This window comes from Pseudorca crassidens, chromosome X, assembly GCF_039906515.1.
Source record: "Pseudorca crassidens isolate mPseCra1 chromosome X, mPseCra1.hap1, whole genome shotgun sequence".
In the NCBI taxonomy this organism is placed as follows: Eukaryota; Metazoa; Chordata; class Mammalia; order Artiodactyla; family Delphinidae; genus Pseudorca; species Pseudorca crassidens.
The window spans coordinates 13289383-13301402 of record NC_090317.1 but is presented as its reverse complement, the minus strand read 5'-3'; the positions used below and the strand labels follow the sequence as shown (position 1 = coordinate 13301402).

Sequence of the window (12020 nt, the reverse complement as noted above, 5' to 3'; positions counted from 1 at the left end):
TTCCTAGAGCTTTTTCTTTGCATCTTTAGGGCAGAGAAATGCAGTCACAATAAGAGGGAAACCAGGCCAGTCTGAATGCTAAGGACAAGCTCTTTCCAGGACCCTTAACCCTTCCCAGGACACGTACTTAACGCACAGGCTGAATGCAAACTCAGACTTGCTGCCTGGCATTTAGGAATAACTTGACCTTGACATCTAGAAAATAGGACAAATACTAACAGAAAAACAAATGTTTGAAACAATTTAGCATCGTGGAGCCTACTGAACAAAACTATTATAATTTCATATTGTTATAGTTACAGAATATAACTGTTACAGAATATAAAATACTGAATTGTTGGCAATGTGACTGACCTCGATAAGGTCCACACCATCACGTTAGAATAAGTTGGGAAACATCTCGTGACCTCAAACTACAGAGAAGAGTTTCCAAGGCCATGAGCTACTCCCGCACTCTTCCCACATACCCCACCCTTAAAGGGTACAGAAAGGAAGGGTTATTCCACAGATAGCCAAATAACTTGCCAAGGGATCTCAGGAGTGGGACAGTCCCAGGCAATACTCTTTTCCTTGTGATTCGCCCTTCTTGTCCCATATCCATTCTCAACCCCCTCACTTGTTCACACTCATTGCAATTTCCACCAAGTAGCCAGTTTAAGCCTCTCTTTGGACTTTAAATCCACTGCTACCATCCTTCCAGGTGCTACCTATCATAGCCTCTAGAATCAGCCCAACTCCAGAGATCCTTCCAAGTCAAACTATGGTGTCACCAACTGAGTTGCAAATTTTTCACTCTGGCCAGCCCCTATGCATGCAAGCAGAACAAATTTGTCTTCCACCATAGTTCTGGGCTTCAGGCTTAATCCAATCAATTTCATTTCAAGCTAGCTGTTCATAGGGACCACTTAAAGTAATTCATTTGAGAGAAAAAGAGAAGAAAGAAACCAAGAAAGGTAATAGACACATATGCTCTTCCTTAAGGTCCAAACAAACGTCATCTCCTTTGAGAGCCCTTCCCTACCAACTAGAAGTTCTTTCATAATAGTTATTTAATAGTTATTTATGAACATGTCCTACCTTCTCTACTAGATTGAAAGCTCCTTCAGCTCTGTAGCCATTCCATGTTTACCTTTGTAACCCATGTTGTGTGTGGCACAGTACTAGATATATCTATTCACTGAGTACTTGTGTGCTGTATTAATTTGTGTGTATATTAAGGGATGTGCATCTACACGAAACAAAGTTCAGAACTGAGAAAACATCTATGCACATAAAGGAATTAGGAATTTTCTGAAAGCTTAAGTAAATTACTTTTGATAACATAAGTACTAATGTCAGTTGCACCCAGTATTGCAAAGCATATACACAGGCATCTCTTGTGCACCATGAATTGTCTGTTAAAAGTCTGAAGCTATTATTCCCATAATACAAAATCATGTGTAGAGCTGGAGACAAAAGATTCATATCCTAAACTGTAATTTTTAATATACCATTTTGTGCCAAGAGCTTTATTAGAAAATAAACCGTTTACTCACCCATTGATGTTACTGTCATTCAACAACAATAAAATTCTTACTGGTTTATTTCCCTGATCTTACTTTTGATTCCAAGTGTCATTTTTTTCTATGACTGATTTTCACTTTCTTATTTTTTGTGTGTTGTCTTGATTATTTAAATAAGCAAGTATTATATTTTAAATCATAACATCAAGAATATTACCTTAAGTTTTGAAAGAAAAAGAGTAGCCCTGAAAACCTTGCTGATGACCAGTTAGTTATCAAATTAGCTAGTGTTACTTTGTATCTCTCCAAAATACATCTAAATATCCCTTCAGGAATTTGCTGGGAATTTAGTATACAAGTGAACCAACGATGGGAAAATTTGAAAATGTATCTGAAAGGAGAGTCTAGCTTATCAAGAACAGTGAGTCACTTTTTTTCCTTTAAGAAACAGTTGTCAACAGGCTAGAAATCTGCGTCTTTCAAGTTTGAATATGGGGAAGAAATGAAATCAGAAAGATTTCAGATCATCAGACTTCAACGTTTTTTCACTTGTCCGGTAACACCCAGGAAGGGCTGCCTTTTTAAATGCTGATGAAGTCGTCTCCAGGTCTGTCCATGATATCATACTCTACTTGACCATGGTGAAAGGAAGGACGAATCCTTTTGTTAGATATTATTTTAACTGGTCACTTAAAGCTACTCTGTCCAACGATTCAAAATTGCTCATACAGTCTTGAACAAGTACCATGACGGATGGTGCTTCCTCATAAACTCGATCACGTTTAGATTTTGAAATTACATTCTACCTCCTTGGCCTTAACATTCCCCTATGTCCGTATCACAGGAATCACATCAATGCAGTCCATGCAAACACAAGACTCCATTCTCGCCCTCTGTCCTTAAAAGCCCCATTCAGCAGTTTGTGCTATAGCACCATGCTGCCGCATCCCTGCACTTGAACTTGGGAATAGGCTTTCCAGGACTGCAGGCAGAGCCCTTACCGCATTCCTTCTGAACCTCATCTTGCCTCTCGGGGGAGTTGCTTCTGCCATCTCGCCTGTACACAATAACACTCTTCTTTTCCAATTGTCAATGCCACATTGATGAAATATGAGCCGCTTCTTAGGTAGTATTTAAAAGCGGCAGCCAAAAATCTCTATCAAACAAAGCTACCGTAGCTGCTTCCATTACCACCGTGGCAGCGCTGCAAAAAACCCACTATCCCTGATTCGTCAGCTGACAGAGCCTTCCCTGCTGCTCATTGTAATTCAGAGTCGACACATTCCCCCAATTACTTAGCCTGATTGAACCTCATGGATTAGCTGGTGCTGGACTGCTCAAGAAGATCAGCCTCGTCCAGGGAGTGGAGGAAGGAAAAAAAAATGACTCTCCTCCTAGGGGCTAGATGGGACTGGCTTTCTCCTCTGCGCAATTTGATTTTTAAGGTGGAATGCTAAGAATCTTTGTGAAGGTAGTATTAACTGATATCTTTAATCTTGTCCTACCCTGGTCTGTAACTTGAAATTCAATTCTGTTTGTTTTTTTTTTAATTAAATTCTATTCTGGGTTTAAGCCTTGTGAAAGGTTAATAGCTTGTGAAATTTTGTCCTGATGATAATCTAGAAAGAGCAGAACGTGCAAACTTTCTAAGATGGATAGGATGCTCTCCCAAATGAACATTTCCCCAAAATGTGTAACTAAAAAATAAAAAATCTCGTCTCTTATCATTATGAAGTATAGCCTAACTGCGTAGTTTCTTTTGGAATCTAGAAATTAAGATCTTCAAATTGAATTATATAATTACTTCATAGACACTAGTTTAAAATAATGTACTGAAGACAGTTAGACCTATCTATACAATGGCCATTTTCACCAGAAATTCTTTCTGAATGTCAACTTTTGTTCTTGAAATTGGCTTGCATTCAATATTTACCTCTATTGCAAACAGTGTCCAATGGCTATTAATGGTTGAGATATAATTAATGTGCTTTTGAGTATGGGTATAGAAGCTCTACCATAAGCAGAAACATTTAAAATGCTAAAAAGAAACAACGCTTAAACTAATCTATAGCCAGTTACATGTCATCGTCACCTGCCGTCCCCCCACCTCCCACTCCTGCCCGACTGTTATGCAAGTAAAGCGACCTTGGGCTCAAAGCTCTTTGTTGGGCATACTTCACACTTCCCCCCTGAGAGAGCATTCCCTAGGGAAACAGAAAGGGGAGCACCACCTCCCCTTTCTGTTGGGGTCAACAAAGTCATTATTCCTTTGTTGACCCCAAATCAATACTATCAAGACCCAATTTTGTATTTCTCTTTTGGGAAAAACAAGACCTCTGTTCTAAGCAATCTATTTGATAAATAAAAATAAAACTTTACCAAAAAACTGATGCCATGTGCCAACCAGTCACTCAATGAAAATTAATCTCATCAAGCAGGTAGTTTTGGCCAAAAGAAAAAACGCTGGGCTGGGTGATAAAAAAATGTTTTATTGTAACAAGTGCTATATTTAGTATTAAATAATCGATTATTGTCATAAACTAAAGTCTGCTCAATAAGCCCAAGGACCGATCCTAAAGGCCAGGGCACAATAAATGCCTTTTATATGATTCAGCCCATTGACAGAGCTCAATAGTACCCGGACGCCAGATGTACTCTCTCCAAAGGAATTTTTACCTTTTTCTAAAAAAAAATTTAATGTATTTGTCTATCCACATGTCATTTGGAAAATGATAGGAAGCAGCAGGTGGAAAGGTCACCAACTGCAGTTCATGAAAATTCAATTCTTGCTCCTGACCTTGGATTCAACATGTAATCTTTCCAAAATGCGTATATCAATGTAATTCCCTCATCTATGGGACAATTATAATGATACCTGCCCACAGGACTTAATCAGGAAACGAAGAGAATCAACATTACTTAATAAATGTGAATGCCTTTGAAAAAGCAAAAATGTATTATACAAAATCGAGGTTTTACTATTTTATTTTGGTAACTTGTATGAATGTGGTATTAACTCTTCTCTTCATTGCTTAGGATTAAACACTTCTGTTGTAAAAAATAAACAAAAAACTACGTTGCTGACTTGCCCAAGATGAGGAATAATTCATACTGGGTATGAGAAGAATAATGATCTCATTCATTTTACCATGTGAGTGCCAGTGTATTTCTTACACTCGTCAGCAAGTTAGTAGAGCAAAATGAACACTGGCTCAGAAGTCCAACAACCTACATTTTTGTCTTGTCTTCACAACTAAACCAACTGCCTCTGCTGGCTGTGGCCTCCCGCGTGAGTCCGGAGACGAAGGAAGAATTTCAGATGGCTGATGACATTGGACTCTCAAAGAAAAACATATATTGATTCCCAGCTATTCTGGTCTGATAGAGGAAGTTGACTGCACGGCACTTTTGCAGACAGCCCCACTCTTACCAGCTCGGGAGGAGTCTATGGGTTCCTCACCTCCCTCTTCTTCTATGAAAGAGAAGTGTCAGACAATATGCAGATGAGCATAATAATGTAAGAGATCATCTTGGCTGTGGGCAGGATTGCATCTCTCATATTGTCTCCTTTAGGGAAACTGTTTTTTCTCTCTGGGTCTTGGAGAGCTGGGGACTAGCTTCCAATAGGGACAATATGTCATTTTGCAGGTGACTCCCTTCCCTCTCTACCCCAGGGGAAAGAAAAGTCTAGAAAGATACACACCAAAATGTTAAAAAGTGCTTATTTCTGGACGGTTCGATTATTGACTATTGTTTTAAACCTTCTTCTTTATACTTTTCCATATATAATGAGTATACAGCAACACAGCTATTTCCATTTTTAAAGCAGTTCTCATAAAAAAACTGCCTTGCTTTGAAAGGCATAGGGGACCATGAATCACTTCTCACTCAACTTGAACCATTAACTACCCATTCTTTCCTATTAGGTTTTATTTTGGGTAGAGTTGGTTAGCTCAATCTCCTCTACCAATTCGCCTCTCTAGTTTTCCACCTCCCCATTCCATCTATTTTTATTGTCTCCATCAGTATCAAAATAAGCTGTAACCCACAAACAGAAAGCATAATGCAAAACAAAGTCAAGAAGTTACTGTAGAATACAAATGTAAAATAGCTAGCTAGTGGGAAGCAGCCGCATAGCACAGGGAGATCAGCTCGGTGCTTTGTGACCACCTAGAGGGGTGGGATAGGGAGGGTGGGAGGGAGGCTCAAGAGGGAGGGGATATGGGGATATATGTATGCATATGGCTGATTCACTTTGTTGTACAACAGAAACTAACACAGCACTGTGAAGCAATTATACTCCAATAAAGATCTATTTAAAAAAAAAGTTACTGTAGAATAAATTGGTACTCACTGAGATTTTTTGGAGAGAGATTTTGAGAGAAGACCAGGTATCCAGTCTTCGATCAAGAATAATGGTAAATCGGGAGTCAGATTCATTTTGCCTACAAGATGAGAGGAAATACTCTGTTTTTCTTAGTAATAACCCAACTTTGCTAGATATGTCCTTACTTCTGATTATTTCATTTACATGTGATGTCTTGCCTGAAGACAGATTTGGAAAGTTATCACAAAGTGCTACAATGGAAAGCCAATTTAATTCCATATTCCACTACTCGCTATTTAAAATTTCTTTTTTGTCACTAATGTCAATCTTTTAAATAGGCAAGTAATAGTGTCATGCAGGTAGGCCACTAAAATGGATTCGGAATACTATGATTTGGGGCATGGGAAAACCTTATAGACAGCTGTCCTTCATGACGTCAGATGTAACTTCACGGCAATCCATCAGGAGTCAATGATCCATTCATTCATTCAGAAAAACACTGTTAAATACATATTCTTACCTCTTGCCTGCTCCTTGAGGGAAGGCAGTGTAATGGATAATAAAACTTTTATTTGCCCTAAAAAGACCACTTTCAAGCTTTAAGGGGTGCCGTGTAAATTTAGTTTTCTGGGATTTGATTTTTGTTCATGAGCTTCTTCACAATATTATGATTTTAGATTCCTGCCTTCTTTGTCTTCAGGATTAATAACCAGAAAATGTTTCCTTTAAAAAATTTGTTTTCAACCTAAATAAAATCTTTAAGGAAGCATCTGAAACTTTCCCCTTAAAGCATTCTCATCTCAAATGATTTCTAATATCAAGTAACTCCTAATCCATTCCAATATCACTTTTGAGTCTATTTAACTTTCAGTCTTCTTATTTTATCCTTGGAAGAAATGAAGAATAGCTGTCTAGCTACTGGCTAGTGAGAGTTCCTTTTAGGCGAATTAAAGGCTTTATGTATGACCATCATTTTTAACCTATCTTCTTCTGCATGGGGACAAATACTTCTAGGCCCCCAATTTGGTTTTCATAGAGCCTCAGTAAAATTTTTTTTTTTTTGCATTTACGCGGGCCTCTCACTGTTGTGGCCTCTCCCGTTGCGGAGCACAGGCTCCGGACGCGCAGGCTCAGCGGCCATGGCTCACGGGCCCAGCCGCTCCGCGGCACGTGGGATCTTCCCGGACCGGGGCACGAACCTGCGTCCCCTGCATCGGCAGACGGACTCTCAACCACTGCGCCACCAGGGAAGCCCTCAGTATAATTTTTTTTTTTTTTCTCAGTATAATTTTTATAGCAATTTAGGTAGCTGTCAGCTTCCCCTTCTAAGTTATTTCTTATCTACTCTGAAGGTGAGTCTTATGATCATTTACAATAACAAAAGCCACACTAAAACACCATTTTCCTGTTACTACATTCAATAGAAATTTGCTTGCCAATAGAAAGCAAACTGAAAAAAAATGTAATGAAATGCTGTACCTTGCAACAGACGTCAAGTAAGTCAGCACTTTTGCTATCACCTCTTCCGGTATGCATCTGAAATTACAATTTTCCGGAAACGTAATGATCCAAGCATTGTCCTTTCCCCGGCCACCTAAAATAGTATAAAAAAACAAATTAGCATTTATGTGACAACAATGCAAGAAAGAGGATTTTAGATTTGAGAGGGCTGGTTAGAAGACAGTCTGGGGCCAATGCAACTTTTATAAGGATGATGATCTCCACAGAAACCAAAACGGCACCATGCTCCTGCTGAAGTCTAAAAAGTAGCAGGATGGTTTTGAAATAAAAAAGGAGAAAGAAAGAAAGGGGGGGGAGACAGAGAGAGAGAAAGAAAGAAAGAAGAAAAGAAAGGAAGAAAGAGAAGGGGGAGGGAGGGAGGAAGGAAGGAAGAAAGAAAAAGAAAGAGGGGAGGGAGGGAGTAGAGAAGGCAAAATGAGAAAAAATTTCACAGAATGTGTATAATAAATGCAGTTGAAAATAGAGCTGATCACTCATATTGGACAACCATGGGTATTGGGAAATAACTGTTTCTATACCAATGCTATGAGCCTAAATTCAAGTGAGTCACTGACAGCTTGATAACAAGTGGAAACCTTGATAAAATTGACCACTTAGAGTGATGGTGAGCATGAAGAGTATAGGATACAAACTATAGGAAATAAGTGATGTTCTAACGGATTGGTGGAAGAAACAATATAAGCAATGGAATAGGAATCTTACTAATGCAAAGAAAGAAAGACCACAAATTCTCCATGGGTTAAAATCCAGTGTGCACCCCACTCCACAGCCCTCTACGCAGCCTGGAGGATTGAGAATGAAAGCCACCTAGTGCAGGGATGAGCCTTACATGTGCCTAAGGTCCCACTCTGTAGTCAGCCTAACACCTGGGCACAGAGTGGGTGCTCAATGCATATTAGTGCTAAATGGAAGTTGAAAGATTATTTTAGGGGAAAAGTTGTACTGTGGCCTTTGAATTTAGCTTGCTAAAAGAATTTTTTTGAGAGGTTTAGTTGTCATTCTTGTTTGGCTAAATTTAAGTGAATAAAGGTACAGGATATAAAAATATTCAATATGCAATAAAACTATGACAAAGGCAAAGGAGAGAAAGTAGAATGATAAAGCAACTAATTCCAAAAGAAAGCAAAAATGGAGGGAAAAAAACAAAGAATAGGACAAATAGAAAACAAACAGTAAATGATAGGTTTAAACTGAGCCATGAATAATCACATTAAATGTAAATGATTTTGACACCCCAATTAAAAGTTAGAGATCGTCAAATTGGATAAAACAATCAAGACACAACTATATATTGCCTACAAGAAACACACTTTAAATATAAAGGCACAAAAAATATATATATATATAAAGGCACAATGCATTAAAAGCAAAAAGATGGAAAAAGATATATCATGCTAAGTAGTCAAAAGGAAGGTGTCTAATTTTAGACAAAGAAGATTTCAGAATCAAGATTAAGAAGATCATTTGATAATCAAACAGCAGTAAATTCATCAAGAGGACATAACAATCCTAAGCGCTTATGTATCTGATAACAGAGCTTCAAAATACATGAAACAAAAATGGATAGAGCTGCAAGGAGAAATAAACAAATCCAGAATTTTAGTCAGAAATTTCACCACCCCTCTCAATAAGTGATAGAACAAGTAGACAGGAAGTTCACTAGGAAACAGTACACCCGAATAACAATCTCAGCACTGTGACTTAATTTACGTTTCTAGAACACTCCATCCAACAAAAGCAGAACACATATTCTACACGAGTGTACTTGGGAAAGATCAAATTCATTCCTTGCCTTAATCTTTACCAACGGAAACTGAAGGGAGGTCCCCATTCCCATAATATCTGTTGAATCAAACTAGACCAAAGTAATAAATCAAATGACGATAAATCTTTATAACATTCTAGACTTAAAGAGCAGGATGAAGAAAGATAATCATGGAAAATGAGGGCACCCACCCAAGAATTTTAAAGGAACTCAAAGGAGAAACTGTACAACTCTGAACCAAGAGATTAGCCAATCATGAAACAAAGGGCCTCTATAGGTACTGTATGGCGTAGAACTAGGAATATAAATAATATATAACATATAATGCTCTCTCTCTCTATATATATATATATTATATATAATATAACTTAGACTTGCCAAGCAACACTTAGGCAAACTATACCTGTCAAAGGAAAGAATGTTTGTTCTTGTTAAGGACAGACTGTCATTGACTAACCTATAAACCGTTATTACTGCTGAGTATCTACAAGTGCTATACTAGGTAATAAACATGCGAGAAAAGAACAAGGGAGATATTTATATTCTGAATTGGGGGTTTTCAGTATTTTTCCCAATGGGAACCCTTTCTTCAAAAGAAACGACAGGCATAAGCATTTTTTAAAACAACTAGAAAAATCAGATAAGGAAAGAAGTTGTGGAGCGGGATCTAGGTCTGGGAACAGGTCCTGAGGGTGGTTCTATTTGGAACACAGTTGGAAAAACACTAAGAAGCTTCAGTAAAATCCCTGAATCTCAACAGTGAAAGCATACCACACATTTATACCACTTATAAAATAAAACATAAAACCACATTAATTAAGTCACCACAATTACCGCTAATTATAATCATTAAAGCAGAGGCCAGATTGAAGTGTCCAATTAGGATCATCTGTAAAGTAAATGTGTGTTTAGTAAACCAAGCATGTAGGTATCATTTCAGGAGAAATAATTAAACTACTTAAAAGGAATAAGATGGTCTCTTGTACTCTCAACACCTAAGAAGGATTTTCATGCAAACAATGCATACACTCGTAAATTCTTATCTGTGTAATACAATAAATATAAAGTTTAATGGCATAGTTCAAGTTACTCGAACACCTGAAAGGAATCTGCTTGTCTTTAGGCAAAGCTTTCCCTAGATATCTGACCAAATTAAAAAGACAAGGGTGGTTTCCCATTGCTATATCTCTAAACATATGTAATGCTTTTGAGCAGCATTATTCACAATAGCCAAAAGGTGCAAGCAACCCAAGTGTCCATCAATGGATAAATGGATAAACAAATGTGGTCCATCCATACAACGGAATGTTATTCAGCCTTAAAAAGGAAGGAAATTCTGAAAAACGCTACAACATAGAAAGACCTTGAGGACATTAAGCTAAGTGAAATAAGCAAGTCACAAAAAAGACAAATACAGCAATGATTCCACTCATATGAGGCACCTAGAATAGTCAAATACCTAGAGACAGAAAGTAGAATGGTAGTTGCCAGGGGCTAGATGGAGGAAGGAATGAGGGGTAATTTTTTTAACAGGTACAGAGTTTCAGTTTTATAAGACAAAAAGAGTTCTGGAGATGGATGGTGGTGATGGTTGCACAACAATGTGAATGTATTTAATGCCACTGAAATGTACACTTAAAAATGGGCTTCCATGGGCTTCCCTGGTGGCGCAGTGGTTGAGAGTCCCTGCCGATGCAGGGGACACGGGTTCGAGCTCTGGTCCAGGAAGATCCCACATGCCCGTGGAGCAACTAAGCCCATGTGCCACAACTACTGAGCCCGCATGCCACAACTACTGAAGCCTACACGCCTAGAGCCTGTGCTCCACAACAAGAGAAGCCACTGTAATGAGAAGGCCACGCACTGCAACGAAGACTAGCTCCGGCTCACCGCAACTAGAGAAAGCCCGCATGCAGCAATGAAGACCCAATGCAGCCAAAAATAAAAATAATAAATAAATAAATAAAATTTCATTAAAAAAGAAGAAAAAAGAAGAGTTAAGACGGTAAATTTTATGTTATGTGTATTTCATCACAATTTTTAGAAATTATATACGAATACATATACATATACAAATACCTATACATATTATAGAAAAGTAAACTTTTTTATCATGTGTAAATAAAATCCTTTTAAAAAAAACTTAATACATGATGCTTAATTAGGGTGACTTGCAGCATTTGTAATGAACATTTAAGTCATCAGAGCTATGGTGGAGGGGGAAACCTCAAAGAAGCCACCTGAGTGGTTACCCTCTCACTCAGCCTGCACCCACCTAGGAGATGTATTCCACTTTCACCCATCACAGATTGCTGAAGACTTGCCCAAACGTCCAATATACAAGACTGGTAAGACTGGTTTTAATCACATATCTAAACATATTTCAAACCTCTAGTTATTCTCTAAATGTCCATTTTTTAGCAACTACATGCACAATGTATGAATGTTTATTAAAATATAAAAATTATACAGCCACTTATATAAGAGGGACCAAACTAACTTTGCTAATAGATTCAAACATTTATCTGGTCTAAATATATGAAAAAGTCTACTTACCAGACAGGAAGGCAATGTCTTGCATTAAGAAATGGCTGATGTCCTTCACACGGAGGAGCACCTCGGTTTCTATGTGACAAATGAGAAAGGGAGAGAAACAGCGGGCACATTAGAGGACAGCCAGAAACGCACACGTGATTTCTTATCGTGCCGAAAAGAACTCTGGGGGTCCCGCAGATCTACATCCCCAGAAGCACTGCTGACCTTCTCCTCTCAGCCACATAAGAAAGAAATCACACTCTGGACAATATCACTGGGTAAGGAGGACCAGTGTCCTCGTTCTCACAATCTACGCCTGGGACATAAACTACTTTCACTCACCAGAAAGCCAGGGGCAAAGGTCCAAACT

At 38.3% G+C, this 12020-nt stretch overlaps 1 protein-coding gene across 9 annotated transcripts in view; it reads right to left on the bottom strand.

The window, feature by feature from the left end:
- The window catches only part of MCF2 (MCF.2 cell line derived transforming sequence), a 72925-nt gene extending 61224 nt beyond the window's left edge, over nt 1-11701 (bottom strand). For 6 of the 9 annotated variants that reach the window (XM_067722497.1, XM_067722498.1, XM_067722502.1 and 3 more), the window contains exon 1: nt 2504-2870. In XM_067722497.1, the coding sequence (XP_067578598.1) occupies nt 2504-2554 (51 nt within the window). In that variant the 5' untranslated portion in view covers nt 2555-2870. Of the gene's footprint in view, nt 1-2503; nt 2871-5856; nt 5948-7308; nt 7424-11671 lie in introns of those variants that run through there. The other 3 variants (XM_067722495.1, XM_067722494.1, XM_067722496.1) reach the window with 1 other exon arrangement.
- Nucleotides 11702-12020: the final 319 nt, after the last annotated feature.